General features: G+C 47.5%; 1 protein-coding gene across 1 annotated transcript; it reads right to left on the bottom strand.

Annotated features, from left to right (window-relative positions):
• Positions 1-182: 182 nt before the first annotated feature.
• LOC115417645 (ubiquitin carboxyl-terminal hydrolase CYLD) lies at positions 183-13,059 on the bottom strand. The gene is given in 27 exon segments (XM_075353465.1): positions 183-206; positions 208-360; positions 1,427-1,482; positions 1,485-1,547; positions 1,550-1,643; positions 1,726-1,766; positions 1,769-1,843; positions 3,399-3,455; positions 3,458-3,487; positions 3,490-3,505; positions 4,655-4,776; positions 4,867-4,941; positions 5,029-5,038; positions 5,040-5,121; positions 5,393-5,503; positions 5,996-6,042; positions 6,044-6,138; positions 6,705-6,768; positions 6,770-6,872; positions 7,197-7,270; positions 7,304-7,368; positions 7,632-7,710; positions 7,805-7,932; positions 7,980-8,051; positions 8,054-8,084; positions 9,267-9,541; positions 12,851-13,059. Coding segments are annotated over 26 exon segments (2,016 nt in total). The 5' UTR covers positions 9,516-9,541; positions 12,851-13,059.
• Between the last annotated feature and the right edge of the window lie 13,102 nt (positions 13,060-26,161).

Raw genomic sequence — 26,161 nt, 5'->3', positions numbered from 1 at the left:
TGGGACTGACCACTGGGGGACTGTCACCTGGGGGACTGTCCACTGGGTTTGTCCTGACGTGTTGGACTCATCTGTTGAGGAGTCGATTCTTTGTTTACTTCTTATGAAACAAGTTTTACACATTTGAACGTTGTCAGTTTAGTTTTTATTTAAGTCATGGTCAGACGGATTTGGGGGCGTGGTCAGCGGTACAGACACATGCTGTTTGCTCTGATACAGGTACATGTACGCATCACAGAACAGGCGTTTGGCCACGCCCTTCATGTCCCGAGCACCTGATTGGCCAGTTCGGCTGGGGCTCATGTCCAGGTAGAAGCCGACCTCCGACACATGTGGAACCTGAGGGAATGTTAAAGCCGTCTGACTCACCCTGAAAACACACACACCACACACCACGACCACAGTAATACACATTAACACACACAGTAAGACACACACACACAGACAAACAAACACACACACACACACACACAGACATTAATACACAGTAACACACACAGTAGACACACACACACACACACACACACACAGTAATACACATTAACACACACAGACAGTAATACACATTAACAACACAGTAAGACCACACACACACAGACAAACAAACCACACACACACACACAGACACACACAGTAATACAAATTAACACACACACACACACAGTAATACACACCACACACACACACGCTCACAGTAATTACACACACACAGTAATACACACACACACACAAACATCACTCATAACATTCTTTATCATGTGACCCCATTTGTGTGAAAGGTGTAAGTCGATGCCAAACTCCTCCCAGTTTCAAAACTCAGAGGGTGTGCACTACTGGGAACAGTTTGAGCATGTGTGTGTGTTGTGGGTGTGTGTGTGTGTGTGTGGTGTTAAAGTCTGGAACAGACTGAGGGAGGAGCATAAGGAGACCATTCAAAAACACTTAGAACAGGTTTTCACAGATACAGGGGGTGAGGGGTAGGAACTGTCCCCATATGTTCACTGTTGAGTATGTACATATTTCCTTCCTTGAGTTAGTGAATATTTGTTTATTTATTCGCTAGCACAACTAAGAAAGCACTGGTAAAAGATTAAATGTGTATTTGTATGTGTGTATAGGTATGTATGTGTATATGGATTGAATGAGTGTGTGTGTATGGTGTGTTGTGTGTGTGTGAATAGATATTTAAATATAGAAGAGTAATGTAAAAGGAAGAGGGGACATATATTATTAATAATACTGGTAGGGAAAGGGGGTGGGGATTAATAAGTTATACTTCTTCCCACCCCTTTTCGGGTAAATGTAAATGGAATTATTGTGCTTTTCTTTCTGACTAAGATTGTTATGATTTTAGATATTTGTATTATTATGTACGTTTTGCAAGTGCATATATGTTAAATTTCATCACATGTTCAGAATAAATCACTAAATCACCCTGTCTGTCGGCCATGCTGTCGAAGAACATCCAGTCCTGACGATCCGTCCGTATTTGACGAAGGACACGTAGTGACTGGTCTCGATGCAGAGGACGGCGAACAGGTCCAGTCGTCCCGGGACAGAACCTGAGGACCCGCCCCGCCCTCAAACCCCGACGGGCGGTCCAGTCCAAGTCCGATGGACCGGCGCTGGAGGTGGCAGTGGACCTGAACATCAGAACACAGGGACACCACGGAGGTCAACACCAACCCGTCTACACTGACTCAAACCAGAGGACGAGGTCCGAACCTGAGACGAGCACTTCCTGCAGAAGGTCTTGAACCCGGTCGACTGAAGGTCGGATCCTTGAAACAGTCCGGACACTCGAGCTCAGCCAGACCTCCACAGACGATGCACTGCTGTAGACCTGCACCAGGGACCCGGGTCAGAATCAAGGGGAGTAACAGTTTCTGGAGTTTAGAGTCTAGTTTAGTTTTATTTAGTTTGGACTTTTTTTTCCTCTAATTCAGTTCGTTTTAATGTCCGTTTTGGAGCAGGTTTGTTAGTTTTATTAGTTTTTGTTATTTTCTAAATGCTTAGTTTAGGTTCAGTTGTAGTTAGTTGTAGTTCAGTTGTAGTTCATTTGTAGTTCATTTGTAGTTCAGTTGTAGCTTCAGTTGTAGTTCAGTTGTAGTTCAGTGGTCTCTTTTCTCGTCTTCTCTGTGCTCCTATTCAAACCAATCCCAACAGGACTCTGCTGCGTTAGTCCTCCATGTTTCCAGGTAGAGTGGGGACCAGAAGACGACTGAAACCACAATGAACACAAGTGACGGAGCAAAAAGTGTCTTATGGTGCCGCTAGCTAAAAATTGCTAGAGGGAAATAAATCGATTTCATATCAATCCAGCACTGATGAAGATGAAAACGAACAGAATTTATCCATAAATTTTATCCGTTGAGTTAGTTTTATAAGCCACAATACAGTTTCAGTTAGTTATGGTTTTCAGCTTGCCGGCCGACAGGCCATAAGCTATTGTCGTCTGTCGTTCCGTTACAAAAACTTCAATCGTCTTCTCCGAAACTACAATTCCGATTGACTTCAAACGTGGGTATACAGCGTCTTTATAATGATGTCAACACCAGGTATTGAAATTATTTAGATCCGGATCTGATTCTGGATTTGGTGCCACTTTGAAAAATTCCGCATTATAAGAGATAGGAAGTGGACGATGCAATAACTCAGTAAATATAAATGGTATCACTTGGAATTTGATTTTTACAGATCTGATTGGAGATATGACCAAAACTGGGCTATTTCTGTAATAGAATAATACAAAGAACTGGGTGAGAATAAATGGCCTCTGGATACATTTCTCTAAATGCTTTTAATTTGTCCAGTAAGCTACAGGGGCCATTGGTCCTATTGTTCTTTTAATTATATTTTAATTATTTCAGTTAACGAAAACGTTTTTTTCATTCTAATTTTTGTCATTTCGTTAGTTTTTGTTAACATAATAACCTTGGTCAGAGAGTCCAGATCCTTGGTCAAGTCCAGATCCAGTCCCAATTCAGAGTCAGAGTCTGTTTCCGAGGCCTGGATCCGGGGGCCCGGATCCAGAGTCCAGAGTCTAGAGTCCAGTCCCGGTCCAACCCGGGGTCATGGGTCGGTATCATTCCGGGTCAGTTTAAAGGTTTAGTTGGACATGTTTCCCCTGTGCTGCTCCGCCCCTGCTTGGACGTCAAACAGCCTAAGCATACGACTGGACCTGCCGTCACCACAGTCTGGGGTACCGTTTCAAAACATCTGAACGTCGGAACGGCACATCTACGACCAGCGACCAGCAAATACACCAACTATGAAAACTCTGAAGTTAAGCAGAAAAACTACAGCTGGGTCGAACTCTGACATTCAGGGAGTTTCCTTCTACTGTGTTTCGAAGACCTGGTCTATGTTGTGTCATTTCCCATGCTGCCCTGCTTTACCTTCTGACAGGAGGTCAGTGACGTCCAACTCCAGAGAAGGAATGATTTTATCGAACACTTAAACCTCTTTCCGAAGCGAGGCATCTGAGGATGAAGCAGGACGGAACCTGGACAACAGAGAAACCGGATCAGACCTTCAGGAACTGGATCAGACTTTCAGGGGGTACCCTGCACATGGTTCTACTGGTTAGTGTTAAGGGTATCCTGCACATGGTTCTGCGGGTTTCCACCCTCTGACTTCCCCAGTGTTAGGGTTCTTCACAGAGGCTTCGTGCATTCGTTCGGTCACCTTTGTATTGTATCAAAGTTCACAAACTGAAATGGATCGGTACAAACGAGTTCACCGGTACACTCCCCGCGCAAAGATCTAGTGGATCCAGGACCTAAATCGATTTAATTCAGTCCAGGTCCATCCAGACTGTGTCCAGTTTTGGACCGGTCCATAATGTCCAATAGTTGAAGACACTGAGAAACAGGACTTTCTACTGGACAGACACTGAGGACAAACACTGGACACAACCTCAGATGAAGCAGCGCAGATCCACCACTGAAGTTCTCTGTGTGTTTGTGTTTCCATAAAGTCAGACTGTTCTTGAGCCTAGAGCGAACGAGAAAACATTATGCCGCATTTCCACTACATGGAACCGGCTCAACTTGGTTCGACTCGGCTCAGCTCAACTCGACTCTGGTACCAGTTCCTATTCCAGACCGTTTCCATTACAGGATACTCCCCACTTTACAGTACCTGGTCGTCATAGCGATAGCGCATTACTTCCATGTCGTCTGCGCAGAGTTGCTGATGACTCACCTCGTTGCATGTTGTCTCGTCACGCTCATGCTTAATTTCTCCATCTGAACCTCCTCAACCATGGTGTAGTTTTACAGTGTTGTCATCATGTGGATTAACCTACCCGCCATATTTACTGTAAACTACTGCATCTGTTTTTTGTAAAATGGCGCGTCACAGGAGACAACTGTCTGACCAATCATGGTCTGCAGTGTTTACACAGTGTCACCTTTAGTATCTGTCCCCAGTCCTGAACCTCAGTGGAGATGATACAAAAAACGAGTACCAGGTACCAGACTCCAGGTCCTTTTTTGTAATGGAAATGCAAAAAGGCCGAGTCGAGTCGAGCCAGTACCATGTAGTGGAAACGCTCCATTAGATCAAAACAACAATTGCAAGTCTTTAGGAAACGCCCCAAAGTGATGGACATGTGAGTTCAAAGGGTTAGGGTTAGAACGTCAGTTCTAACCTCTGCCAACTTGAGTCCTGAACTGTGGAAGGAGTGCTCCAGCAGCTGTTGGACCGTGGGCAGAACCAGAACTGTGGTTCTGGTCCAGAAGATCTGGTAGTAGTAGCTCTCCTGAACTTTACCTCCACGGACCTGAGGACAACACCAGAACCAGGACTGAATCAGCAACAGAGACGGAAACGTTCAAAACGGGTTCTGCTCAGAGGTTTGACTGGGTTCGTACAGTTTGAGAAGAGGATCCAAGGCCAGAATGTGGTGCATGATGACCGTCAGGAACTCCTCAGGGTCTGAAAGACAATGGAGCAACATCAACTCCTGACCAGTCCACCAGTCCCCACCCGTCTGGAGAGGTTCCACAGTCCACAGGAACTCACCCTTCTCATGCCGTGGTGAAGGATTGGCTGTACCCGTGTTTCTGCAGCTGCTGTCGAAGCTTCATGATGTGACGAGCCTCGACGAAGCCCTGACTGAAGACCAGAACACACATTTGTTTAGAACCGGAACATACCACGCACATGCTCATCCAGAACCGGAACATACCACCCACATTTGTCTAGAACCAGAACATACTACGCACATGCTCATCCAGAACCGGAACATACCATGCACACGTTCAGTCCAGAACCGGAACATACCACACACATGCTCATCTATGACATGGACTGAATATATGATGATCAGGACAAGTAACATATCTGAACCTGGGTTTGGATCTGAACCTGGGTTTGAAGTGCTAACCTGCGCAGGGGGTTGACAATGTCCTGGAGGAGCGTCTTCTGGATCGGGGCGTCCTGAGGTTCTGTACATTTAAACAGCATCGAGTCCAGAACCGATGAACACGAAAAACAGACTGAAAGGACAGAGAACACAAAACATGACAAAACAAACCAAGTCCAGACACAAACAGAACCCATCCAGAACCCTACTTTTCACTTGTACTTTGTGTTTTGGTCGTCACCATGTTGGGTTAGAGCCAATAAAGCCAGTGAGACCAGAATAAGTCCTGTAAAACCCAGAACCCCATAGTCTGAGTCTATGGATTTCAGGGCTTTACAGAGTAGCGTCTAGTGGCCGTCAGCAGTATTACAACTACAGCTGAAGCACTGGGGCTCCTGAACCTCTGGAACCTTTGAACCTCTGGAACCTCTGGAACCCTTGAACCACTAGAACCCTTGACCTCTGAAACCCCTGAACTCCTGGAATCCTGAACCTCTGAAACCTTGAACCTCTAGAACCCTTGAACCTCTAGAACCCTTGAACTTGTGGAACCTTTGAAACTCTGGATCCCTTGAAGCTCTAGAACCCTGGGGCTACGTCTTTGGTGCTGTGTCTGGTTCTGACCTGAAGAGGGCAGCGTCCATATAACAGGAGTTACAGTGTCCCTGAATGGCCCGTCATCCGTCCAATCAGAATGCTTTTGACATGTTCAGTGCCAACGGGGGGGACCGTCTCCAGACGACCTGCACTCATGTCGTATTCACCATCTGGAACAACACAAACCTGTGATCACGTGAACATATGTGAAGAGTATTTACGGAACAAACCAATGGTTTTACAGGTTTTACTTCCTGTGAGCATATTTGTGTTGATTTTCTCTTGTGTTTTGTCCAGTTTTGTCTGAAGATAAAACTGTCATTTTGTTGTGGCTCAGTGCTTCCCCATGCTGGAGCTCATCTGAACATGCATGTGTTTTTTATTTTTATTTAACCTTTATTTAACCATTAGACTTAGATCTCTTTTACAAGTGCTACCTGGCCCAGAGGTCAGCAGTAAACACCGAAAAGAAAACAGGTTAAAAGGATCAGTGATAACAATAAATATAATAAAAAAAAGGCAATAATTTACCAGTACACAAAGAAATAACAAGTTTGGCCAAAATTTTTGAAAGTGCCATATACTTTAGGTCATTAACAAGATTTGGTCAAGATTAGCAAACAATTAAAAACATATATATGTACATTAGTGTGCCAGTGATCAGTGACTGTTGGAGTCTGTGTCGGTGCTTTTGGAACGATAACTATGAATATGAACTGATGTGTGAAGGTGGGACCTGGTCCATGGCGCTGGTCGGTCTCTTGGCTGTGATTGGCTGAAAGGTTCTGAAAGCGTGAGTCCCGGTCTGCAGGACGTCAGCTTCACAAACAGAGCTCGTCTCGGAGCACACCAGAACAAACGCTGGTCTTTGAACGTCCCGTCGCTCACACCTTCACCTTCCTCCCTGCACAGAGACAGTGAACGCAGCATCAGCTACACGTTCAGGATTGGACTCAAAACACGCACGAGTCCACTGAGTAAGAGCAGGTCCCAGAAGGTCCCAGAAGATCCCAGAAGATCCCAAAAGATCCCAGAAATCAAACACACTTAATGTCACTGCAGAGTCACAGTTGTGCTTGGGTTGTAATTGGTACAAGAACAAGTTTGTATTTCTATTGTAGTTGTAGTAGTTGTGTTTGTAGTTGTAGTAGTAATAGTAATGGTAGTAGTTGTAATAATAGTAGGAGTTGTAGTAGTAGTAGTAGTAGTAGTATGATTTGGGTCTTACCAACTCCAGTCCGCCATGGTTTCCTGTCGTCCTGGCAGATTCCCGATCCAGCGGATGATTCCGTAGCCGTTTTCCTTTTCCCAAAGTCACCTCCACCAAGAGTTCACCGTCAGACCAGACTTTGCAGAGTCCAGGTCCAGGTCCGGTCGGTCCACGTCCATGTGCTCGGACTCTGAGAAACCAGAAACTGAGTTACATGTTTAAGCACAAGAGAAACAGGTTCATTTACTCAAACATTAAATCAGCGTTGGAGTCAAACTACAGGGTTGGAACAAAAACAAAACCACTGTTGAACTGATACTTCTACACAGATCAACTGATCCTGGACGGACCCCTTCAGACCCACGTGGTCCACAGGAGTCAGGGTTCACATCTGACTTTACACTTTACCAGGTTCAAACATGTAGGAGACAGTTGGATGTGAAAGGTTCAGACCTGCAGGAACCTCGCCCTTGATCACACACTGCAGAGGAAGTTTCACTTCACCGCCTCGATTCCCCTTTCCATCTGTGTCCTGAAAACACATGAAATCAGTTAGGACAAGTGTCAGACCCAGACCAGACCCAGACCAGAACCAGCTGAGGGTCTGAAGGCCAAACTGGACTCACCGTTGAGATGTGAGCGTATCTCTGTCCGTCCTCACCCTCCTCCACCGTCACCACCATCCCATGAAGACAGTCGTCGTCAATGAAGAACGTCACCCTGTCCCCCGGGCTCAGACCCTCAGCTTCCGGTTCTGAGGATTCTGGGACAGACTCTGATCTGGATCTGCGTCCCAGAGGCTGGACTCTGGAGAGACGGAGCGAATTACACCACAGTTCTTCTCACAGGAGAAGAGTTTTCTGTGCTTAAGTAGCCGTCAGTGTTTCCCTTCCCCCGATCAGACCCCTGAGGACAGAGACACGAAACAAGGTCTGAGTTAACGTACAGGTCCCACATTAATACCAAGACCATCCAGGAGTTCCACGCATTTGTGGAACCCCAAGGTCACACAACAAAGACATCTAGGAGTTCTACTACATTTACGGAACCCCAAGGTCCACAACAACAAGACCATCCACGAATTCCACAAATTTACAGAACCCAAGGTCCACAACCAACCGGTTCCTGTTCCTCTACTGACGTCACCTTAGCAGATTGGTTCGTTCAAAAACGACAACAAACTGAAATAGTGAACAATAATGTATGAATCAGATTTTAGTGTCAAAACTGGAAACATTATGACGTATTTTCCAAGATTCGTGTCTGTTTCAGTGGTTCCTATGTTACCGTCACTTCCTGTTATGTCTATTTGACGTTGTCTTCTGGTTCTTGTCTCGTTAAATTTCTTAGTGACTAATGTTGCGTTTCCACTATGTGGTACCGGCTCGGCTTGACTCAACTCAACGTTTTTGTGTTTCCATTATAAAAAAGAGCCTGGAATCTGGTACCCGGTACCAGTTATGGGTCTTGCCCTCCACTGAGGTCCAGGACTGGGGACCAGATACTAAAAGGTGACACTGTGAAAACACTGCAGAACCACTGATTGGTCAATCATCTCTGTGCCCCGCCCTTTTACAAAAACCAGATGCAGAAGTTTCCAGTAAATCTGTCAGTAGGGTGAATCCACATGATGACAGTCTGTAAAACTACACCATGGTTGGTCAGAGGTTCAGGACGCAAACTTCAGCAGGAGTTTGACCAGACAACAGGCACCAGTGAGTTTATCAGCAACTGTGAGCAGAGCACACAGAAGGAACGCACCGGATCGCTATGACGACCAGGTACTGGAAAGTGGGTCGTAACCCTGTAATGGAAACGGTCCTGGAATATGACCTGTACCAGAGTCGATCGAGCCGGTTCCACGTAGTGGAAACGCAGCATAAGTCTAAAGGTGTGTTCTACCTGCAAGTTCGATCCCAAAGAGAGGTTCCAGAGAGTGGACAGGGGAATGTGGGCTCCTCCATCTGCCAATTAACTGATGACGCCCCTCAGCCTGGCTCCGCCCTCCTCCACCTCCACCTCCACCTCCGTCCCCACCGTCAGAACCGAGCGCCGTCTGCAGAGTATCCTCTGTCCTGAACCTCTTCAGACGCTCTCGTCCTCAGGTAAGGCCTGCAGAAGCTCCGCCTCCCGTTGACTCAGCTTCTCCAGACGACTCACCTCCACTTCGTGATCTAAAGGTGAGTTCGCGCCCACAAAGAAAACCTTCAGCTTCCGACTGGAGCCCAGATTTTTGTACTTAAAGGAGTAGGTGTAGCAGATCCGCCCTGGGCTGATGGACTGGAAATGCTCCATAGGCTGAGTGATGATGAAGAACACCTGGTCTGTGGACGCCATGGGTGACCACCAGGTCCTGAACGCACCTGAACACACACAGTAAAAAACAGCTCAGACTTTCGGACAGTGGTTCCTGTTTCATTTAAGGTTAAGTCCAAGAACCACAAGAGTCCCACACCGGTTCTGAGGTACCTGGACCTGCTCCACCCACTGTATTAGGCAGCGAGCCGTGCACCTCACCGCGATTAACAACGATAAATATTTGAAAAACACGGCCAAAAAGATGGTGCAGGTCCTGCTCAAAACTGTGCTAATTATCAGTCTATAGTTGTGTTTCCCAGGGTCACAGTGGTTGGGGACCAGTCGAGGGTTTCTGAAGGGGGGCGGGACTCCACCAAAAGAGCCTGTGCAAGACTAAAATCACTTTTCGGCTGGGAATACCACACTGCTCCTTCAGGGCTTCACGTCTTCAGGTCTTCATGTCCGTCAGTCCTTCAGGTCTTCATGTCCTTCAGGTCCGTCAGTCTTCACATCCTTCAGGTCCTTCGTCTTCACGTCCTTCAGGTCCTTCAGGTCCTTCTGGTCTTCTGGTCCTTCAGGTCCTTCTGGTCTTCTGGTCCTTCAGGTCTTCTGGTCCTTCAGGGTTTCACATCTGTCAGGTCCTTCACATCCTTCAGGTCCTTCAGGTCTTCTTCAGGTCTTCAGGTCGATCAGGTTCCTTCAGGTCTTCACGTCCTTCAGGTCTTCATGTCCTTCAGGTCCTTCAGGTCTTCACGTCCTTCAGGTCCTTCAGTCCTTCTGGTCTTCTGGTCCTTCAGTTTTCACGTCTTCAGGTCCTTCACATCCAGGTCCTTCACATCTTCAGGTCCTTCAGGTCTTCTTCACGTCTTCAGGTCCTTCATGTCTTCAGGTCTTCTTCAGGTCTTCACGTCCTTCAGGTCTTCTTCAGATCCTTCAGGTCTTCAGGTCCCTCAGTCCTTCATTCTTCAGGTCCTTCAGGCTTCTTCAGTCCTTCAGGTCTCTTCAGGTCTTCTTCATCCTTCAGTCTTCTTCACATCTTCAGGTCCTTCATGTCTTCAGGTCTTCTTCAGTCTTCTTCAGGTCTTCAGGTCCTTCAGGTCTTCTGTCCTTCAGGTCTTCTTCAGGTCTCTTCAGGTCCTTCAGGTCCCTCAGGTCCTTCAGGTCTTCAGGTCCTTCAGGTCCTTAGGTCTTCTTCAGGCCTTCAGGTCTTCTTCAGGTCCTTCAGGTCTTTAGGTCCTTCAGGTCCTTCAGGTCTTCTTCAGTCTACAGGTCCTTCAGTCTTCTTCAGGTCCTTCAGGTCTTCTTCATGTCTTCAGGTCCTTCATGTCTTCAGGTCTTCTTCAGTCTTCAGGTCCTTCAGGTCTTCTTCAGTCTACAGGTCCTTCAGGTCTTCTTCAGGTCCTTCAGTCTTCTTCCCACGTCTTCAGTCCTTCATGTCTTCAGGTCCTTCAGGTCTTCTTCAGGTCTTCTTCAGGTCTTCTTCAGGTCTTCAGGTCCTTCAGGTCTTCTTCAGGTCTTCAGGTCCTTCAGGTCTTCTTCAGGTCTAATATGTATTTCTTCATAGTTTAAAGGTTCAGTTGTAGTTGAATCCACTCTTTAATGGTTTTAATTCTTCATAACAGACGTGGCTGTGACTCAAACATGAATTTGAATTTTAATGTTGATTCTTTTCATTTTCTTCATCTTGACTCAATCATTTGTTCTTTTTCATTGGTGACAGATTTTTCCCTGTGGGTTCTCCCTCTCCCTCCTCTCCTCTCCTCTCTCTCCCCCTCTCCCTGCTCCTCCTCTCCTCTTCACCTCCTCTCATCTCCTCTCCTCTTCTTCTCCTCCTCTTCCTCTCCTCCTCCTGTCTCCTCCTCCCTCTCTCTCCCCCTCTCCTCTCCTCCTTTCCTCTCCTCTCCTCCTCCTCCCCTCCTCCTCTTCTCCTCCTCCTCTCCCTCTCCCTCCTCTCTCCTCTCCTCCTCCTCTCCCCTCCTCTCCTCCTCTCCTCCTCTCCTTCTCCTCCTCTCTCCTCCTCTCCTCTCCTCCTCCTCCCCTCCTCCTCCTCCTCTTCTCCTCCTCCTCTCCCTCTCCTCTTCTCCTCCTCTCCTCTCCTCCTCCTCTCCTCTCCTCTCCTCCCTCCTCTCCCTCTCCTCTCCTCCCCTCCTCTCCCTCTCCCCCTCTCCTCCTCTCCCCCCCCTCCTCCCCTCCTCCCCTCCTCTCCTCCCTCCTCCTCCTCCTCTCCTCTCCTCCTCCCTCCCTCTCTCTCCTCTCCCCTCCTCTCCTCCTCCTCTCCTCTCCCTCTCCTCCTCCTCCCCTCCTCTCCTCTCCTCCTCCTCCCCTCCTCCTCTCTCCTCCTCCTCTCCCTCCCTCTCTCCTCCTCTCCTCCTCCTCTCCCTCTCCCTCTCCCTCTCCTCCTCCCCCCCTCCTCCTCTCTCCTCCTCCTCTCCCTCTCCTCCTCCTCTTCTCCTCCTCCTCTCCCGCTCCTCTCCTCCTCTCCTCTCCTCCTCCTCCCTCTCCTCTCCTCCTCCTCCCCTCCTCCCTCCTCCTCTCCCTCGCCTCTCCTCCTCCTCTCCCTCTCCTCTCCTCCTCCTCCCCTCCTCCTCCTCTCCCCTCCCCTCTCCTCTCCTCTCCTCCTCTCCTCTCCTCCTCCTCTCCCTCTCCTCCCTCTCCTCTCCTCCCCCCCTCTCCTCCTCCTCTCCCGCCTCCTCTCCTCTCCTCCCTCCTCCCCTCCTCTCCTCTCCTCCTCCTCTCCTCTCCTCTCCTCCTCCTCTCCCGCTCCTCTCTCCCTCTCCTCCCTCCTCCTCCCCTCCTCCTCCTCCTCCTCCTCTTCTCCTCCTCCTCCTCTCCTCCTCTCCCTCTCCTCTCTCCTCCTCCTCCCCTCCTCTCCTCCGTCCTCCTCCTCCTCTCCTCCTCTCAGTTAATAGTCTATATTAATTATATCTCATACTGTGTGATGACCATCTGACTTTTCGTGGCGTACAAAACAAGCTAAACTCAGCTTTAACCTCAGATGGAGCTAAACAGACCTTCCAGTCTGACTCTTGGTTTCTGGGTTTTTCTTCAGTCACACTGGATAAAAACACGGACCTGTAACCTCCTCAGACCCACTAAGTTTCACAACTTTATACAAAAAAAGAAGACTGTCCACCACAGAGGACATTCCATAGAACATGTACAAAGTGCATCTGAAAAACTGTTGCATCAGGATGTTTCCAACATACGCACTTCTTTAAAACAGACCAAAACCAGCTGGTACTGGGCTGACATGTCCTGGTCTGAGGAGTTACGGACCCTGGATGTCCGGGGTCAGAGGTCAAACCCCTGTCCCAGTGTCTGCTGAACCACCCCAGGCCCCTTCACTCACTCTGTCCCACCGGACCGGACCTTACCTCCGGCTCGGGCTCCGGGTCCTGGCGGGTCGGTGACGGTGTTTCCCGGTTCGTTCGTGTTCCGGTCTCCGTGTGTCTCCTCTCAGCTCCGGTCACCGTCACTTTTAGTCCGTTTTTACCTGATTTTTCACCGTCGACGCTCGGTTCAGTCCAGCTCCTCTGAACTTTCACTTCCTCTTTCACTTTCCCGGATGACGTCACAGCCGGGCCACGTGGGCAGGGGATCAGCTGACTGTCAAGCCTGTCAGAGCAGGGCAGCCAAACCCACTGAAGTTCAGCTTCCACATTCAGCCCAACCTGTACGGTCTGACCACCTGGACCACCTGGACCACCAGAGCCACCTGGACCACCTGGACCACCAGAGCCACCTGGACCACCAGCCACCTGGACCACCTGGACCACCAGAGCCACCTGGACCCCAGAGCCACCTGGACCACCTGGACCACCAGCACCTGGACCACCTGGACCACCTGGACCACCAGAGCCACCTGGACCACCTGGACCACCAGAGCCACCTGACCACCAGAGCCACCTGGACCACCTGGACCACCAGACCACCTGGACCACCAGAGCCACCTGGACCACCTGGACCACCTGGACCACCAGAGCCACCTGGACCACCGAGCCACTGGACCACCTGGACCACCAGAACCACCTGGACCACCTGGACCACCAGAGCCACCTGGACCACCTGGACCACCAGAACCACCTGGACCACCTGACCACCAGAGCCACCTGGACCACCTGGACCACCAGGACCACCAGAGCCACCTGGACCACCTGACCACCAGAGCCACCTGGACCACCAGGACCACCAGAGCCACCTGGACCACCTGGACCACCAGAACCACCTGGACCACCTGGACCACCAGAGCCACCTGGACCACCAGAACCACCTGGAACACCTGGACCACCAGAACCACCTGGACCACCTGGACCACCAGAGCCACCTGGACCACCTGGACCACCAGAGCACCTGGACCACCAGAACCACCTGGAACACCTGGACCACCAGAACCACCTGGCCACCTGGACCACCAGAGCCACCTGGACCACCAGAACCACCTGGACCACCTGGACCACCAGCCACCAGAGCCACCTGGACCACCTGGACCACCAGAACCACCTGACCGCCTGGAACACCTGGACCACCAGAACCACCTGGACCACCAGAACCACCTGGACCGCCTGGAACACCTGGACCACCTGGACCACCAGAGCCACCTGGACCACCAGAACCACCTGGACCACCTGGACCAGAACCACCTGGACCGCCTGGAACACCTGGACCACCAGAACCACCTGTACCACCAGAGCCACCTGGACCACCTGGGCCGCCTGGACCACCAGAACCCCAGAACCACCTGGACCGCCTGGACCACCTGGACCACCAGAACCACCTGGACCACCAGAACCACCTGGACCCCTGGAACACCTGGACCACCAGAACCACCTGGACCACCTGGACCACCAGAGCCACCTGGACCACCAGAACCACCTGGACCACCTGGACCACCAGAACCACCTGGACCGCCTGGAACACCTGGACCACCAGAACCCCTGGACCACCAGAGCCACCTGGACCACCTGGGCCGCCTGGACCACCAGAACCACCAGAACCACCTGGACCACCTGGACACCTGGACCACCAGAACCACCTGGACCACCAGAACCACCTGGACCACCTGGACCACCTGGACCACCAGAACCACCTGGACCACCTGGACCACCAGAACCACCTGGACCGCCTGGAACACCTGGACCACCAGACCACCTGGACCACCAGAGCCACCTGGACCACCTGGGCCGCCTGACCACCAGAACCACCAGAACCACCTGGACCGCCTGGACCACCTGGACCACCAGAACCACCAGAACCACCTGGACAACCTGGACCGCCTGGACCACCAGAACCACCTGGACCACCAGAACCACCTGGACCACCAGAACCACCATAACCACCTGGACCGCCTGGACCCAAACCACCTGGACCACCTGACCTCCTAATCTGACCTCAGTTTGTTTATTTTTGGACGTAGAGATAAAAACTGGACACGTAAATACTCTTTTTTTCTGGTCTGTTGGCGTAAACTGAGACAGTGTTCATCAAAAGACAAGAGTTTCATTTTTGACACATTTAGTTTAATTGTGAAAAAAAACAAACAAAACAGTTTGTCATTATTAGTTTTGATGTGAATGGGTCTTCAACAGTATTTTTAAAAACTTTTATGAAGACAGTAGTGGATTCATACAAGACTCAGAAGTCTAGTTTATATAATTTATTGTTATTATAAGAAGATATGATGAAAATATGTAATAATAATAATAATAATATAATAATAATAATAATTATTATTATTATTATTATTATTATTATTATTATTATTATTATGTAGTGCTAGTGGTATGTTCTGTTTTAATAATGTTCACTCTATTATGAGATGTTAAGGAAAGCAGTTTTGAATTTTATACTGCATTTAAGTCATTCTAGATTTTTACAGTTGGTAACTCTGACTTTTATACTCATTCTACACTTGTTAAATACTGGCACCAGCATCTTTATACTTGTTATTGAAGATAGGGTGTGTGCAACCCTAACCCTAAGCCTTTTTAAGTATTTTTTTTAATGCTTATTATACTCTATGGATTGTAACTATTTACATGTTTGATACAAATATAAATAAATAACAAAATCCAATAGTTTCCAAAGTCACAGTAAATATAAATTATAAAATGAATAAAAATGATAAAATTGCTAAACATAAACAAACCGATACAGAATCAATGAGATAGTATCAGTATGACGCAAAATCTACTAGTAAACGGAGTAAACAATCTGTAGTTTAATAAAGTTCGTGATAAAACACATGTGGAACAGAAGACGCCCTAACAGGACGCGCTGTGATGACGACATTTGTACGTCATCACTCGCGACCTCCGGTCCGCGGTGTAAACATGGAGGAAGGGAAGCTCTGAAGAGACAGATTGAACTCTTACAGAGTAAGTCCAAGGTCTGGTGTGATCCGTATCTGTGGTCCGGTTCGGGTTTCTATCAGCAGGAGGAGGAAGGTGTTCAGGCCGGACACGACGACCCCTAACCCGAGAGACTCAGGCCAACGGGTCGGTGACAGGGCGGTTAGCTTTAGCCGTTAGCTTTATCAGAGGCTCCGGAGGTGGAATAAAGTGACTTTAAGTCTTTAAACGGACGTTTATAATGTAACACACACACATAAACAGGGTTGAAGATCACTAAATAGAGCTGAAGCAGTTTAGAACAGAAGTTAGTCACCTGTTACCAGTGTTGAGTCTGTTCAGTGGAAACACATCATCAGGTTGAATTCAGAGTAAGTGGAGTTAAAGTAGGACACACATTTACTGAGTGTCTGTGACAGAAAACAGTCTGAAGTTCCATTTCAGCAGTTCTTCACTCATTTGAAACCAGGTTCCAGCCGTTGTCAGTGTTTTCAGCTGAACCTCCTGGTGGATCTGAGCTCCTTCAGGCTGGACTTTCATGTGTTTACTTCCAGTCTGTGGTTTTACTGAAGAAACAGACAGACTGAAGTTGGATCTTTAGATTTATTTCAACTGGTGCAACCCCAGATATTTTTAGTTCAAGACATGATGTAACTGTCGATACAGCGGCTCACATGTGCTCAGAGCTCTTCTTTGTGTCTGTGTTCATATTAAATCAGTCTCAGTGAATCCAAAGGAACTTTGTGTTGGTAAATGACAGTTGTTCAAATGGACAGGATTTCAGTTCTGTTCAACATGTTGATGCTCATATGAACTATGTTTTCAGCTCCAAAATGAACCATTTCATCACAATTAATGCTATATTTTCATGTCACAAATGGACAAGTTCTATTTGAACTGAACTGAGCTGAAAAACAAATCTCTTCTTTTGGATTCCCCAGTTTTTTCTTCCCAATTCTCTCCTCCATATCACATGTTTTTATTTGTACAGGTTCAATCTGGAGTATGGTGCTGATCCATCCGCTTCTGTTCCACCAACATACAGGAAGAATGGCACACACACTGTTTACATCAGCAGTTTACAATAAGAAGCATTTTTAGACACAAAGAACAATTCTATATTGTTCTTTCCTCTTTAGTCTGATGCTAAACTATCCAATAAATAATAGTGCTCCTAGTTTTTGCACAGGGATCATTAGTGTAACGCTGACATGGCTGCAGAGCATCAGTATGATGGGATCCACAACAACCATGTCACATCCGTCCACTGACACATTTAGTGTTTTTGTGTCAGCTGGGATTGTTTTAGATCCACAATACCAACATTTATGAAGAAGAGCACAATTAGATAATAGGAATCTAGAAGTTTATTCCTAATAAAGTACTGGGACTGACCAGAGCATCATGGGTAATGTCACGTCCTCCCCACCAGCAAAGGTTTTCTCATCCACGTGCTATTCCAAATCCAGTTTTATGAAAATAGAGCTTCCACTGTCAGAATATCAGTAGTCTGTGCACAAATGGATTAGCATTATTTACACACACTTCTATGACTTTAGGACAACTGTTTTGGTTTTTTTTGACAAAAATGGACACTCATTTGTTTATCCAAAGTAAAGTTTATCCAAAGACCCACATTTCCATCCCTTTTCAGATCTCATCAATAAACCAAGAGCATTCATGGGAACGCACCTGCAGCGAGAGGCGGAGCTAGCAGTACACCTGCAGCAAGAGGCGAGCTAGCAGTGCAGCTACAGCGAGGCGGAGCTAGTACTACACCTGCAGCAAGAGGCGGAGCTAACAGTACAGCTGTAGCGAGAGGCGGAGCTAGCAGTGGAAATGCAGTGAGAGGTGGAGCTAGCAGTAACAGCTGCAGCAAGAGGTGGAGCTAGCAGTACAGCTGCAGTGAGTCGGAGCTAGCAGTACGCTGCACGCGAGAGGCGGGGACATATGTGCATTTGCTGCCAGAGAGGGATCTAACACTACTCCTCAACCAGAGGCGGGCTTACAGTGCACCTGCACCAGGCAGGGCTTACAATGCACCTGCAGTCAGAGGTGGGGCTTACAATGCACCCAGTCAGAGGCGGGGCTTACAGTGCACCTGCAGTCAGAGGCGGGCTTACAGTGCACCTGTGGTCCGTTCTACGGTTCTGGGAACCAGACAAGCTGGAGGAAGACTTACTCTCTGAGAAATAAGAACCCGACCTCCTCGTCTGAGGGAACATCAGTAGCATCAGGAAACCCTACACAGGTCAGCAGAGGGTTAGTCAGTAGCTCCGCCCACGTCAGACCCAACCCGGACCGACTGGTATCATGTCAATCACAGTAGAAACCCCCCGCCTCACTGAAGCACTCCCAAGGCCTGACTGGTCCATCTACAGTGAAACAGTCCCAGTTCACCTGGGTGAAACACAGTTAGCCCCCCGCCCCTCCAAATAAATCCCCTGTATGCTCCACCCCTTTACCCAAGACCCCACCCAGTGTCACCTCTTTAAAGAAAACAGCTGAGTGTTAGTCCTGCCCCTCTGAGAAAGCCACCCCACCTGCAAGCCCTACCCCTCTAAGAAAGCCACACCTCCTTTGAACCCCGCCCCTTTGAAAAAGAGCCCTCACACTGGGAGCCCCTCCTCCCTGAAGAAGGCCCTCCCCGTAGGACTCCTCGCAGACAGAGTTCGGTTGACCTCCAGGTACAGATGGGTCTCTTCTTCTTCTTCTGCTACGGGAAATAAAGTCGTCAAAAAAACTGTTTTCCTCCCCCAAAACCCCACCTCCTGTTTACAAAGGAGGTGGGCCAGGAAGCTCAGAAACTCACCCATCCTCCCCTCCAAACTGAAGAGGGCGGTTCCAGGTCCAGTTTCCAGTCGGTAACGGTGGGGCAGGGAGGTCAGGGTTTCCTCCACAGCATCAGTGAGTCGTCAGCGATCATCATTCACTGGAGTTCTGACAAAAGCAGCAGAGCGTTGAAAACCAGCCGGTGGTGCCCCGCCTCCACAGCAACCCCGCCTTCAACCTCCTCATCGTCTTCAGGTTCAAACTCCGCAGCAGGATGAATATCATCAGGAAGTCCAGCAGCAGGTCAGTCCCATCAGAAGCAACATAGACCATCAGAAAGCAGCCCGTTGTGTCTAAAAGTATAGAAAACTTGTTCAGATCATTGTTTTAAATCAACTTGACTTTAATGAAACTGTTTTGATGGCATCCTTGGTCATGTGACCTCAGCTTCACCACATCCAGACTATGACCTTTGACCTGATGAACAGACGGTGACCTCAGAGACTCTGTGTTTCCGTCTTCAGTGCATGATCCCTGTTGTTAAAATGTCTGTATGTGGTTTCCACGTGGCGGGTCTGAGAGGGGGGGTGGTCCTTCCCCATAAACTGGCACTGCGGGTTCGAGCTCAGACCTGGACCAGGAGGACGCCATCCAGAGACCTGGTGTCCATTGGCCGCCATAAACTGAGGAGGTGTCGATGCGAGTGCCCAGAACAGGTGAGAGACACGCCCACGATGAAACCCCGCAGTTGATTAATACGATTAATATAATTAATACAATTAATAATTAACATCATGAATATGACAAAGATCATAAGTATCTGAATTAGTTCCATTACAGAGGTTTTACTGTGTCAGGGTTTGAGGAACTGTCTTGGCGGCCGTGCCTCAGGAGGTAGAGCAGGTCGTCCAGTAACCGAAGGGTTGGTGGTTCAAATCCCGCTCTGTCCTAGTCAGTCCGTTGTGTCCTTGGGCAAGACATTTCATCCTCCAGTGTCACTCACACTGGTGTATGAATGCGTCTGAATGTTCAGTGGTGGGAGGGGCCATCAACGGGCAGCCATGCTTCCGTTAGGGTTAGGACCCCAGGGGTAGGGTTAGGACCCCAGGGGTAGGGTTAGGATTAGGGTTAGGCCCCAGGGCAGCTGTGGATCCAGGTGTAGTTTAACACCACCAGAGGAGAATGTGCTAGTGAATTTGTAAAATTTTTTATCATTATTATTACTTCAGTAGATGGAAAGGACCACAATACAGTCAAAGAACAAACATCGTCATCATCATCATCTAGAGCTGCAGCTGTTGATTATTTCTGTAATTAGTTAATCTAACAATTGTTTTCTTCAGTTTGGTTAAAAAACAGTATAAATGTTTAACAGATGTGTGAAAATGACAAACATGTCCTTTATTCCAGAAACAACCACCAAAAGTGTATATAAAATATCTATATAGAAATACCAGATTTCTAATGTTTGTGTAAAGCTTCAAGTGATGGATCCAATGGACAAATGTCCACATGTGGACATGTTCTGTCTTTTTGTCCTCATCTCTTTGGGTTGGTCCTGGCCTCATGTGCATCACAATAAGTGTCCGTGTGAACACAAGAGTGGAACCAATGTTTAACAGCAGAGAAATGAAGGAAATGAAAAGGTTAGATTCAGGAAAAATGGAATCAAATACCTTTTTTAATTGATTGGAGTCAGTTAATAATTTCACCTCTATCGTCTTCATCATCTTCATCTTCTTCATCTGTTCACTCAGACACTGCTCTGCTAAGTTATTGTAGTGACGTGTTTTGGCCACACAGTGGCAGTGTGAGTCCAGGTTCTATGTGAACTTCCTGATGCTGATGTGAAGAACAGGTCGTTTCATGGCGCCCGTTTCTTCAGTCTTTATTCTCTGGTTCTGGTTCTGGTTCATGTCGATTTTCATCTGATTGGAGGTGAAGGTGTGGGTCTTAAATCTTTGATTGTGTTTCTGTTTGACATGTTCTGGTGAGGTTCTTCTGTGGTGGAGGTTCAGATCTGGTGGGTTTCACATTGACATGGTTCTACAGGTTTGGACTGAAGCCACAGTTCGAATGTCTGTTCTGTAGAACTTCACACAATTCACCCACAGGTTCTCGACGTAATATATCACACATGAACATCAAATAATTATGAACTCATGAAGAAGAGATTTATGGTTTTACATGATTCAACAAGATGAAAACATGAATCCATGTGTTTAATGTTTATTTAGGTTCATTTTATATATATAAATCAGCTAAAATTTCCTTAGGGGGTCAATGAGTGTCCATTTTTGTAAAAAAAAAAAAAACAAAAACAGTTGTCCTAAAGTCATAGAAGTGTGTGTAAATAATGCTAATCCATTTGTGCACAGACTACTGATATTCTCTGACAGTGGAAGCTCTATTTTCATAAATATTGGATTTGGAATAGCACGTGTATGTGAAAACTTTTGCTGGTGGACGGACGTGACATTACCCATGATGCTCTGGTCAGTCCCAGTACTTTATTAGGAAAAACTTCTAGACTTCCTATTGCTAATTGTGCTCTTCTTCATAAATGTTGGTATTGTGGATCTAAAACAATCCCAGCTGACACAAAAACACTAAATGTGTCAGTGGACGGATGTGACTTGGTTGTTGGGATCCCATCATACTGATGCTCTGCAGCCATGTCAGCGTTTACACTAATGATCCCTGTGCAAAAACTAGGAGCACTATTATTTATTGGATAGTTTAGCATCAGACTAAAGAGGAAAGAACAATATAGAATTGTTCTTTCTGTATAAAAATGCCTCTTATTGTAAAAGTGTTGATGTAAACAGTGCTGTGTGCCATTCTTCATGTATGTATTGGTGGAACAGAAGCAGGATGGATCAGCACCATACTCCAGATTGAACCTGTACAAATAAAACATGTGATATGGAGGAGAGAATCTGGGAAGAAAAACTGGGGAATCCAAAAGAAGAGAAGATTTGTTTTTCAGCTCAGTTCAGTTCAAATAGAACTTGTCCATTTGTGACATGAAAATATAGCATTAATTGTGCTGAAATGGTTCATTTTGGAGCTGAAAACATAGTTCATATGAGCATCAACATGTTGAAAGAACTGAAATCCTGTCCATTTGAACAACTGTCATTTACCAACACAAAGTTCCTTTGGATTCACTGAGACTGATTTAATATGAACACAGACACACAGAAGAGCTCTGAGCACATTTGAGCCGAAATTCAAAATACAGAGTTTCGGTCCAGAGTCGGTCCCTTTGATTGGATGCCGGTCCGCTGTGTCCAGCCTGTCCCACCTCTGTGATCCACCATCTGACCTTTGACCTTTGACCAGGATCTGTGTCCAAGTGTCTCCTGTCCTCTGTCCCCTTTTGTTGTGTGGCTGCAGTCGGAGGCTGTTATGTTTTTTCACATATGGGGGGTGGGGGTGGGGGCTTTAAAGTGTCCCTGACGCTGATGGACATCCTTGTTCGTCCAGTCCAATGGACTCCTGCTGTGTGTGGTTGTCCTCCAGGGGGCAGCAGATCCCATCTTATCCCCTGGATTTTCCTGGTGTCTTTTGCCCCCCCCCAACTCATCTGTGTGTTTTCCTGTGTACCCCCCACCCCCCCAACCGCCACCCCCGGGAGAGGAGGTTAATTGATTGCCCAATTCAGCAGTGATGGTGAACAAGTGGTGATAGTGTGTAATTTGCAGAGGAGGCTGAGCCCTATCAGCTGCCACGCTCGCACCCGCAGATAAAAGCAGCTAATGCGTAATTATCCCTCCGCAAATTGGATTGTTTTAACGAACTGTAGAATATAGGCCCGACCTGATGGAAAGCAATCAGTGTTTTTACAGCCGCCACCCCCCCGCTCCGTGACCCGTGGTCATTGGGATGTACCCTACACAACAGAGACGTTAGAGCGGAGTCACCACCAACATTAGGCTGAAAGGACCGTCCACAGGTCCACCTGTGGACCGGGTCCACCGCAGACACAACCAGAACCTGCTGCCTTATCTAGACCTCCACCAGGTCCAGATCAGGGTCTAGAACCAGACACTGAACCATAACACTGACCCCTGACCCTAAACCTACCACCGACTGACCACCAACTGACCCTGAACCTACCACCGACTGACCCCGAACCTACTGCCGACTGATCCCGAACCTACCACCGACTGACCTCGAACCTACCACTGACTGACCACCGACTGACCCTGAACCTACCACCACTGACCACCGACTGACCCTGAACCTACCTCTGACTGATCACAGACTGACCCCAAACCTACCGCTGATTGACCCTGAACCTACCACAGAACGAACATCTTCTGAACCCTGCTGGTGGCCACGGGTCTTGGTCCTGGTCTTCTGAGCCCTGTTGGTGGCCCCTGGTCCTGGTTTTCTGAGCCCTGTTGGTGGCCCCAGGTCCTGGTCCTGGTCTCCTGAGCCCCGCTGGTGGTCCCAGGTCCTGCAGACTCAGATGGAGTGGTTTTTATCCTGTCGTGGTGTCTGTTCCTCCGATAAGAGCTGCTAATAAAGAGTAAATTGAATTACTAATGATGGCGGGGCGGGCGGCGGCGCGTATAGATGAGCTCCTTATGAGCACCCTCACGCCTGATAATACAACACAAACAGGGGGTGTTAATTTCCAGTGTTTGGGGTGGGGGTGGGGGGTTTATCTGCAGTTTAATTTAAACAGGGCACAAACCTCCCAAAGCAGTTAACGGTGTAATGGATTGAAACAGTGTGTCTGTGTGCGTCCACCGGGGGTTGTGTTACAGTAATTATCGCTGTTTCTTGGTGAAATGTGTAAAACCACGGACATTAAAGTGTCTAATAACGATCACTTCAGTCTGTCCGTGAAGTGACGACTGAATCAGCAGCTCATTCACCTCCCTCACATTCACTGCGATTGTCCAGCGGCTTCAGAAAGACAAAACCAGCAGAACGCAGAGCGGACATGTGAATGTGGTTTGAGGAGGATCAGGTTCAGGTCCAGGTTTAGAACCCCCCTGTACGTCTAATCCAAACCCCCCACCCGGTTCTCCACATCCACTGGTGGTCCTGTGATCAGGCCGTGGTTTATGACGGACGTCCTGGTCCCGGGCTAACGTGACATGTTCACTGTTATCTGTCCTCACTTTCACACGTCTGTAACCGGACCCTCTGGTCCACCATGGCCTTTTTCGACTCCGCCTTGGCTCAACACGCGTTTGTTTATTTTTGTTTGTTTATTTGCATCACTCTCTGGTTCACACTGGATCCAGTTTCTCCCATGATCCTTCACTCAGACTGCCTCTGCTTCTGCACGTTTCTGGAGGAACTGCACATTTATGTAAAGAAACGGCACATTTATTATGACAAACTGCACATTTATGTAAAGAAACGTCACATTTATAATGACAAACTGCACATTTATGTAAAGAAACGTCACATTTATAATGACAAACTGCACATTTATGTAAAGAAACGTCACATTTATAATGACAAACTGCACATTTATGTAAAGAAACAGCACATTTATAATGACAAACTGCACATTTATGTAAAGGAACGGCACATTTATAATGACAAACTGCACATTTATGTAAAGAAACGGCACATTTATAATGACAAACTGCACATTTATGTAAAGAAACGGCACATTTATAATGACAAACTGCACATTTATGTAAAGAAACGGCACATTTATAATGACAAACTGCACATTTATGTAAAAAGAAACGGCACATTTATAATGACAAACTGCACATTTATGTAAAGAAACGGCACATTTATAATGACAAACTGCACATTTATGTAAAGAACGGCACATTTATAATGACAAACTGCACATTTAGTAAAGAAACAGCACATTTATAATGACAAACTGCACATTTATGTAAAGAAACGGCACATTTATAATGACAAACTGCACATTTATGTAAAGAAACGGCACATTTATAATGACAAACTGCACATTTATGTAAAGAAATTGCACATTTATAATGACAAACTGCACATTTATGTAAAGAAATTGCACATTTATAATGACAAACTGCACATTTATGTAAAGGAACGGCACATTTATAATGACAAACTGCACATTAGTGTGTAGACTGTGCATGTTAATACAGAGAGCACGTGCATGGATAACGTGCACATGTATGGATGATGTGCACACGTATGGATAACGTGCACATGTATGGATGACGTGCACACGTATGGATGACGTGCACACGTATGGATGATGTGCACATGTATGGATGACGTGCACACGTATAGATGACGTGCACACGTATAAACTGTTAGTGTGTTTGTTGGATGTGCGCTCTTGGTGTCTCATACTGTCCCTGTTCGTCCTGTGTTTGTCTTTTATTGGTCAAATGATTTTCGATGTGTTTGCGTGTGTGAGAGGATCAGCTGTTTTTGGACATGCCGTTCTCCACATGCCATTCCACCGCCACCGTAGTTTGATCAGTGACACACATTTATACGAACTTCAACCACCAACACACACTCACATTCTGCTCATTCCTGCTCACTTTCTCAGGCTCAGAGTCCGACAGGTGGACGTCTGTCTGTCCGTCCGTCCGTCCTGTCCGTCCATCCGTCCGTCCGTCCGTCCGTCCCGTCCATGTGTCTGTCTGTCCTCCTCCCTGCTGTCCCATATCTCTTCTTTTGTCTTTCCTCCTGTCTCACACTAACAGACCTTGTTGTTCATGTTCAGAGGAAACAGTTACTCACAAACAGACTTTAGTTTCATTGTCTTATTATTATGTGTGTTTTATTCAAAGTCAGCTCACATTCAAGTATGGACCAAACAAACCCGTTTAACCATCATTAAACCGTTCCAGCTGGTCCTGTGTCCTCTGAGTCCAGTCCATTAACCCTGTCCATCTCACAGACCTCCACTGATCTGCAGTCAGTTCTCAGTGATCGGCCTCAGATTCAGTGTGTTCCACCTTTACTCAGATCAGTTGAACCCACATGAGCACGGTTCAGTTCAGTTCGGTTCGCTTTGGTTTGGTTCAGTTCAGTTCGGTTCAGTTTGGTTCGGTTCGGTTCAGTTCGGTTCAGTTTGGTTCAGTTCAGTTCAGTTTGGTTCAGTTCGGTTCAGTTCAGTTCAGTTCGGTTCAGTTCGGTTCAGTTCAGTTCGGTTCAGTTCGGTTCAGTTCGGTTCAGTTCGGTTCAGTTTGATCGGATGGTTTCATGTTGACACTAGTGTTTATTCCACACATGAACTGGGTCCAGTCCATTTATCCAGTCAACAGAACCAGTTAATTCCACAGATTTAATGAACAGACTGTTTTCCTTTGGACTCACACCCATCTGATCATTCAGTCACAGATTTAAACCAGACACTCAACAGAATATGGAAAAAAGGTCTGAGTTTTAGTGCAATCTGGAAACAAACAGTTTTTCACTGCAGCATGGTAACCATGACAACTCACACCAACAGCACCTCCGCCTCCACCTCCTTCACCTCCTCCTCTTCCTCCTCCTCCTTCACCTCTTCCTCCTCTTCCTCCTCCTCCTTCACCTCTTCCTCCTCTTCCTCCTCCTCCTCCTCCTTCACCTCCTCCTCTT

Source organism: Sphaeramia orbicularis, chromosome 4 (genome assembly GCF_902148855.1).
Source record: "Sphaeramia orbicularis chromosome 4, fSphaOr1.1, whole genome shotgun sequence".
NCBI classification, from domain to species: Eukaryota; Metazoa; Chordata; class Actinopteri; order Kurtiformes; family Apogonidae; genus Sphaeramia; species Sphaeramia orbicularis.
This window is presented reverse-complemented; position numbering and strand designations above follow the sequence as displayed.